Raw genomic sequence first — 8,735 nt, 5'->3', positions numbered from 1 at the left:
TCGCAAGGACAAAAAACCAAACACCCACATGTTCTCACTCATAGGTGGGAATTGAACAATGAGAACACATGGACACAGGAAGGGGAACATCACACTCCGGGGACTGTTGTGGGGCGGGGGGAGGGGGGAGGGACAGCATTAGGAGATATACCTAATGCTAAATGATGAGTTAATGGGTGCAGCACACCAACATGGCACATGTATACATATGTAACAAACCTGCACATTGTGCACATGTACCCTAAAACTTAAAGTATAATAATATTAAAAAAAAGAAAAAAAGAAAATACCTCACAATATCTCTGGGACTTTGGCTTTTTCCTCAGTAAATTTGGGGAGTGGAAGAGTGAAGTCTTCTTTACCTTTCAACCAGTAAGTTGTTTGCTCTCCTTTGCCCTGTGGGAGGCAAAGGAAGGCCTTGGGGAATCACTAGCAGAGTTGGGGTGGGGCTGGCGGGCCGCCTGTAATGCACGGCCTCTGGGCAGATGTCTGAGATCTGTCTTGCTTGCTGGGACAGCGGGAGCTCCCTCCCTCCACAAGCAAAAGGCCTCCTTACAGATACAATCTTACTGATTTTCTTGGGCTTTGCTGATAAGCCTGCATGGCCAGGCAGCAATGTCCTAGGGGGTGACAGTCTATGGAGACTAAAGCTTGTTGCAAAGAAAATCTTTTAAAAATAATAATAAAATCTATTGCACTGTTAGTATAAGTGGGGCACCCAGTGAGGCACCTCACATCCATGTCCACATTTACTCCTCACATCCACCCTTCAAGGATGGTATTATCACCACCCCCATTTTGCAGATGACAAAAACAAGCCCTCAAACTCAGACAGCCGGTCAGTAGCAGGAATGGGTTCCAAGCTATGTCTAAATGCCGCCTTCTAGAAAAGTCTTCCTCTTACTGAAGTCAGTTGATTGAATACAGAATGCCAAGGCCAGGCTAAGCAAAATTAGGGAGATGATGCCACTGCCTTCCCTTCTACTTCTTTTTCTGGACTGGGGTGTTCAAGAGGAAGCTAGGGGACCATTTGTAGCAAAAAAAAAAAAAAGAAAAGAAAAACATCCCCTAAGGGGTTGATTTAGCTGGGAGTTAAGGTATTCTCTGTTGAAGATTCCACTTTTGATCATTTGAGGGAACTTCTTCTCCTCTGAAGGAAGAAGATCTGGCAGTCATGAGTGCCTCCAGGGGAACCTTAGATGTCTCCATGCATCACTTCATGGAGATGCATCCATCCCGCTAAGTTCCTCGATGTGTCTGCCGGATACCCAAACGGGGTAGGCGGGGCACGGTTGGCCTGGTCTTACCTTGACTGGACTGGTGCCTCTCTTTTGCACATCATACCCCCCACAATGGCACCAGGGCGCCTGCAGTGCTCTGAGAGACATGAATCCGGAGAGCTGCCATAAACCAGTCACTGCTTAGTTATCAACTTGTCAGTGGAGTGTCAGTGGGGTAGGGGCTGCTTTGGAGAGGGAACCTACCTATACTGCTTGAATTCTTTGATCACCAGGACTTTTCATTAAGCAAATCACAGACGACTTCTCTGAAGTCTGGGACTCTTAGGTTGGGATTCTCAACCATTCTGACATTGCTCAGTCATTGCTGAGTCCTGCTCAAAACCTTAGTGCATTCAGTTTGGAAACAGAAGGTTTCCATGATAAGAGAGGGGTTTAAAATTCTTGTTTGAAGGCTGGGCGTGGAAGCTCACACCTATAATCCGAGCACTTTGAGAGGCCAAGGGGGATGGATCATCTGATGTCAGGAGTTCGGGACTAGCCTGGCCAACATGGTGAAACCCCGTCTCTACTAAAAATACAAAAATTATCCAGGCTTGGTGGTGGATGCCTGTTAACCCCAGCTACTTGGGAGGCTGAACCCGGGAGGCGGAGGTTGCAGTGAGCCGAGAGCATGTCATTGTGCTCCAGCCTGGGCAACAAGAGCAAAACTCCATCTCAAAAAAAAAAAAAAAAAAAAAATTCTTGTTTGAGACTTGGGTTCACTTAACAACAAATGTGTTTTTATATATTGTAGAAAATTTGCAGTATAAAACAATGTTAATCGTCTAAGCCTTTTTGAAATTTACATCACTGAGTAATTCTTTTTTACATGACAAACGGCATATGAGTGCCTGGCAATGGTAATGCAATAAAATTACTATAAAGCAAAAGAATGTAATATTCCCTGGAGGTCGTGGCTATAGATATCTTCTGTACCGCCAAGAATATACTCTACCTCGGAGAAGGGCAGATTATCACCTATGGGCCAAATCCAGTCCACTACTTGTGTTTGCAAATAAAGTTTTATTGGAACATGGCCATGCCTGTTGATTGACATATTGTCTATTGCTGCTTTTGAGCTACAACAGCAGTTAAGTAGTTGCAACAAAGACTCTATGGCCCCTGAAGCCTGAAATATTTACTGTCTGGCCCTGTATAGAAAAGGCTTTCCACGCCAGGCAGAGCGGCTCATGCCAGCTAATCCCAGCACTTCGGGAGGCTGAAGTGGGTGGATTGCTTGAGGTCAGGAGTTCAATACCAGCCTGACCAACATGGTGCAACCCAGTCTCTACTAAACACACACACACACACACACACACACACACACACACACACACACACAACACACACACACACACACACACACACACACACACACACACACACACACACACACATTAGCCGGGTGTGGTGGCGCATGACTGTAATCCCCACTACTCAGAAGGCTGAGGCAGGAGAATCGCTTGAACCCAGGAGGCAGAGGTCACAATGAATAAGATCACACCACTGCACTCCAGCCTGGGTGACGCAGTGAGACTCCATCTCAAAAAAAAAAAAAGAAAAACTTTTCCAACTCCTGCTCTTCATTTAAGTGATTATATGTGCGCTTGATTGCTTAGAATGGAAAGTCATAGAAAAAAGGAGGCTATGTGTATTTGCATGGTTCTAACAAGAGCACAGTACAAAACCCTGTCTATAAAGCATGTGATCAGTATTGCCTGAAGTGGATAACGATCTTATCCTCCAGATGGAAAACAGTAGGCAAAAAGCAAATGCATCTTCTAAAAGTATCCCCTGGTTAAAGCTAGGGGCCTAGAGGGAGACAACAATATTGTATTTACAAAGTGTTGTCAGTGATACCCACGTGAACTGCTGCTTTCCATTTTAGATGCCATGTTCACAGTGTCTCCAAACAGACAGTATCTGGACATGGTGATCCCCAGCACACCAGCCACCACAGGACCTAAAGAGTGAAGAACCAAAGGCCGCAACCGCTCTGCATTGCCCGAGGCTGGATTCTACGATGCGCATCAAATGAACAAATGTAGTGATGCACCCTCTTGGGGCAAAGTTTGGCAGTAGGTTTTAGGGTTTACAGGAAAGAAATTGACAGAACCCACAAACTCCTGCTGGAAAGCGACATCATCATTAAATGACCGTGTCACTCATGAACTAGAGCTGTGAACGATGCCAATAGTGGTACAAACATGGGAGCAATTCATTCTGAGGATCGGGTTTTATCTTTGTTGAGCTTTGGAAGATACGTAGCACAACTGGCTACAAAAATTTGCTGGAACAGGTGCAGAGTGAAAACACAGGACACTTTGTGCGAAAATGATTAAGAATTTCCAGACAGTGACAGAAGAGTGTGAAACCAAGCATGGACCACTTCTGCACAGATCACATGCCCATGAGTTAGCAGACACAGAGCACATCAAAGGGCATTTGATGCTAAGGCTTGGAGGAAAAGTAGCTCTATATAACCCGTCCTGGGTTTTAGTGTCTCTTCCTTAATCTCAGCTACTCAGGAGGCTGAGGCACAGAGTTTCGCTTTGTTGCCCAGGCTGGAGTGCAGTGGCACGATGTCAGCTCACTGCAACCTCTGCCTCCCAGGTTCAAGCAATTCTCACGCCTCAGCCTCCTGAGTAGCTGAGATTACAGGTGCGCACCACCACACCCAGCTGGTTTTCTGTATTTTAGTACAGACAGGGTTTCACCATGTTGCCCAGGTTGGTCTCAAACTCCTGAGCTCAGGCAATCCACCCATCTCGGCCTCCCAAATTGCTAGGATTACAGGCGTGAGCCAGTGCGCCCAGTCCTTATTTTTGGTTGAATACATTGAAGCCATTGTGTGTCCTTGTTGTTACCAAGCAACCTAGCTAAATAGAAACACACATGCAGAGACAGTTCAATCTTTTATTTCCCCTAAAGATGTTACTGTTCAATGTCCAGGTTCCTAAAAGCCTTGGACTTAGGAGTGAAACCCAGAACTACCCGCTGCCATCCCTGGACCATCAGGCCATCAATTTTATCTACCTGTGTGGAGGCCAATCCGAAGCTGGAGCTTCTCCTGGGGCATGTGCCCAATTTGGAAGCAGATGGTGGCACTGAGGAAGTGCAGGGACATGGTGGCAATCTCAGCCACATGCTGGCTTCCATTGCGGATAGGGAGTCTGCAAGCCACCAAGTATGCGTCTCCAATGGTCTCAACCTGAAAACAAAGCGACAGAGTGACCTTTGTTTTCCATGAGGGAGGCCAAGGGTGGGGGTGGGGTCAGAGATTAAGGCCCCTCATTTGTCCCCAACCTTGAGGCCCCATGTTTGGATGCGTCACACTCCCTGACCTCCATCCCATGCAAGTTCCAGCATTTCTTCAGTTCCTGCCTTTGTCATGGCTCTTCCACAAGGCCCCCCTCACCCTCCTTCCCCGAGCCTCCCTCCCCACAGTCACTGTTTCCTCCTCTGAAATCCAATAGTAGCGGTGACTGTATTTCCCCAGCCCAAATTCAGAACCAGTGAGACAGAGAGCAGTATGCTCCTAGAGTCAACCTTGAAGGATGAGGTGGATCTGTCAAGCAGAGACCATCTCACCCAACCTGAAATGTCCACGCCCCGCACAAGGGCTCTTAGATACATTTATACGTGGGTATACGTTACACATTACACAAAATGTATTCATTCATATATATATATAACATATAATGTATGTATCTGCCTGTCTGCCCTCTTCCCCCTCCATCCTCCTAATAAAATCAGCTTTCAGATCTGTCTTTCACAATAGAGAAATAAATGACAAGTAGAAGCTTAAAGTTACAGCCCTTTCCAGATACATTTGCATTTTAGCAGAACCCAAAGATGATGTGGTAAAGGCTGAATTTCAGGCATTAGCCAGACTTAGGTAAGAACACCTCTGTCCTGGTGACCCTGAAATTATGCAAAGTCAACTAGTCGACAAGCCTCACCTGCTTCTGGGTTTCCTCTCCCCACCGTGATAACGTCCTTTAGAAATACAAACTAAGTTTTAATATGAGCTCAAGCAAAACACAACTGAGAAGGTAATACTAAGAGGAAAATCCCAGATGTCCTCCTAAGCAGGGCAGGTTCTGGTTTTGTTGGGTGTGTGTGATCTGCTCTTAAAGGTTATCTATACCATCCTTTCTTTCACCCTTGAACAGAGGCATCATTTGTGGGGAACACTGGGAGATAAATATTGAAGACATGTCACTGTGTCACTGAGGTATGTGACCATATGACCACACTGTCCCCCAAATCTCGCTGTCCCCAGGTCCACAGGCAGAGACAGGGCCCTGGGATTGTGGTCAGAGTTGGTGCACTTGTGGCTGCCCACCAGGCATGTATGAGCACAGGCACACGGTACTGTCCCTGGAATCATGATCTGACCCCTTCTAAAGAGTCAGAACACACAGAAAGCAGCCCTCATCACCACCACCACCCGGCAGTCATGAAGAGCTAAAACATTTCTGTTTTCCGCGTCAAAAATGGGTTTCACTCTAGGTGACCGTGTCCTTCTGTCTCCCAGAGTAGCACCCGGCAGGGAATTGTTGCTGCCCCCCTTTTAGCCACAAGTCTGATAGTCTAAAATTGGGAGTCTTTCTTCACTCTTAATTGCTAAGGATCAGGACAACAGAGGTGAGACCCACACAAGATCCAAGGACAACCTTTGAAGGACAGTAAACAGGAGCCTCTCTGCCTCTGAAGGAAACGTATTTAGGAAAGACGGGAAGGAATTAGCCAGTGGAAGGTCAATGCCTCTTTTTAAAAAGTGTTTACTGTGAGATAAAATAATGGAAAGAAACAGAGGAAACTGGTGATTTTTGACAAGCACATACCTCTGTGACTAATCAAGACCTCTTCCAAGAAAACAAACAGAAATAAAATATTGAGTTTCTGCCGTGAAGTGACATAGACTGAAATGGAGCTTCTTCCTGGCTGATGTCTGGAACAAGTTCCATTCTCCATCACGCCCCAGAGACAGCCCACAAGGAGCACGCGTGATCGCACAGCCAGGATGAGGCATCTCACCTTATAAACATCATTAAGTTGTGATGATATGATCGAATAAACTGTACAGGTCATTGAGGAGCTTGACGACTCGCAAAGGGGAGCTGAGAGAACACAGCTTTGTGAATCCAACAATGTCAGAGAAAAAGATTGTCACAGATTCAAAATGTTCTGGTTCCATGGACCTTCCGGCTAGGAGTTGTTCTCCAATGAAGCTGAAACCAGAGAAACAGATCATTTTCGAATGGGATCTTCTTCATCTCGTCTCCTACAGACTCTTGCAAAGTTGTCCTCATTGGTCCTTTTGCTTCAATGGCCAAGCTTTTGGTTAACAAAATTCATTTTCTAGAGGAATTCTTTTAACATCCACTTCTCCAGTTGCATTCTCTCTAAAGAGCTATTTTAATTGATGTGTATAAATTGTGGGAGAGTAGGAGAGAGGGTCACATGATGCCTTTACAAAAAGGATTTTCTTTATGTATATTGGTTATAGAGTTAGGGTGTAAAGACTCTGCAGTTGTGGAAGGAAATATAATCATTCACCAATCCACAAATCAATTTCATTTCAGTCAACCAATCTCATTAAAAATCCCTGCCCCCGCTTCTTTGGTCTAGACACAAGAATTTTAACGGCAAATACTTCTGCCAAGTGTTGAGAGAGTGAACACATAGAAACAGAACCAAAAATGGAGCAATATTTGAATGTGAAGGCACAGGTACATATTAAACTGTGCGGAGGTTTTGGACCTGCAAATACAGGTGAGGTAGCAATTAGTCAGACTCGTGAAACGAGGGCGCCATCTAGTGGCTACTCTCCTGTTGTTGCATCCACCACCCTCCACGTAAAAGACCGACTACAGCCTCTATTTCTATGGATTCAGGAGAGTTTGCCTCTATCTCCGTTTACAGGTGTACCAAACTGCACAAAAAAAAAAAAAAAAAAAAAAAAAAAAAAAAAAAAAAAAAAAAAAAATGCCTGACACCTTTTAGAACTGACATTCTCTTAGAAAAATAATCATGGAAATAATCCCCCCTATGTGGGGCTGCTAGATGGCTATGCCGCAGCTTCGTCAAGGCCCCAGTGTTTCTGAATACCTGGGCACTATGGTGGACAGAAGCTTCTCCACCTTCCTCTTCTCTGCAGTCAGCTGGCTGGTCCTCTCTTGCACCACTTCCTCCAGGTGATTGGCATACACTTCCAGCTTGCTCATCATACTGGCCAGTATGCGCACATGGCTTTAAAAGAAACCAGACATTGATGTTTTCTCCCAAGACCCTTAGGGCCTCAGTGGAACAGAGCTTCCAACTACACATTCCAGGAAAATATTTCTCATCTTTCAGGTGTCCTAGTTAAGGGTTGCCAATGGACATCGGGGAAGTGACAATGGCACTGCAGCCGTGTGACAGGACAGAGCCTGCCTTTCATCAGCCGTCTAAGCTGCCTCCTTCATTTCTCCAAGCCTCGCTTTACTCATTTGGAAAATGAAGATAATCACGTGTACCTCATGTACATACGATCACGTTGTTGTTCTGAGAATGTAGGGAGGTAACATGCATAAAGTGTCTAGGGCCACGTCTAGGGTCACAGGCACTCAACAAATAGTGGCCTTCAATGGCCCGTTCCCCACCTCCCAACAGACATTGAGAATGCAGATTTCAGGATGGGTCATTCCTTTCTTTTCAGATGATCTAATGTAAGGGACATTTCTAGATTCTATTAGTCCTTTGTTTTCGAAGGGTCTTCAGAGAACTCATTTAAATTCCTCATCTTCAGATGAGGAGACCTAGACTCACATAGGAAAATAGTTTGTCATAACATTGAGGTCCATATTTTCTAAGTAAAAAATATGGGGATGTATCTTAAGCTCACTTAAGATGTACCTTTAGGTTAATTACCTTGATTTAATCATTCCACACAGTACACGTATCCCGAAACATCACATGGTATACCATAAATATAAACGATGTTTCATTTGTTAATTTTTATTTTATTTTATATTTTTGAGATGGAGTCTTGCTCTGTCACCCAGGCTGAAAGTACAGTGCTGTGATCTCAGCTCACAGCAACCTCCACCTCCCAGGTTCAAGCGATTCTCCTGTCTCAGACTCCTGAGTAGCTGGGGTTATAGGTGTGTGCCATCACGCCCAGCTAATTTTTGTATTTTTGGTAGAGACGGGGTTTCACCATGTTGGTCAGCCTGGTCTCAATCTCCTGACCTCAGGTGACCCACCCGCCACGGCCTCCCAAAGTGCTGGGATTATAGGCTTGAGCCACCACACCCAGCCTCATCTGTTAATTTTTAAAATAATTTAAAAATAATTTTTAAAATTTAAAAACTATTATGAGCTTGGAAATGCAGAACACAGGGCTATTGTGTTAAGAATGCATAGCTGAGGCCAGATGCAGTGGCTCATGCCTGTGATCGCAGCACT

General features: G+C 45.1%; 1 protein-coding gene across 1 annotated transcript in view; it reads right to left on the bottom strand.

Moving 5' to 3' along the window:
• Positions 1–291: 291 nt before the first annotated feature.
• LOC116480544 (guanylate cyclase 2G-like) overlaps positions 292–8,735 on the bottom strand; it is a 46,585-nt gene continuing 38,141 nt past the window's right edge. The window contains 8 exon segments of the mRNA XM_032172636.1: positions 292–396; positions 1,308–1,352; positions 1,354–1,400; positions 3,145–3,243; positions 4,317–4,491; positions 6,324–6,344; positions 6,346–6,517; positions 7,398–7,538. Of these exon segments, the coding sequence (XP_032028527.1) occupies positions 292–396; positions 1,308–1,352; positions 1,354–1,400; positions 3,145–3,243; positions 4,317–4,491; positions 6,324–6,344; positions 6,346–6,517; positions 7,398–7,538 (805 nt within the window).

This window comes from Hylobates moloch, unplaced genomic scaffold (genome assembly GCF_009828535.3).
Source record: "Hylobates moloch isolate HMO894 unplaced genomic scaffold, HMol_V3 SCAFFOLD_3, whole genome shotgun sequence".
Classification (NCBI taxonomy): Eukaryota; Metazoa; Chordata; class Mammalia; order Primates; family Hylobatidae; genus Hylobates; species Hylobates moloch.
This window is presented reverse-complemented; position numbering and strand designations above follow the sequence as displayed.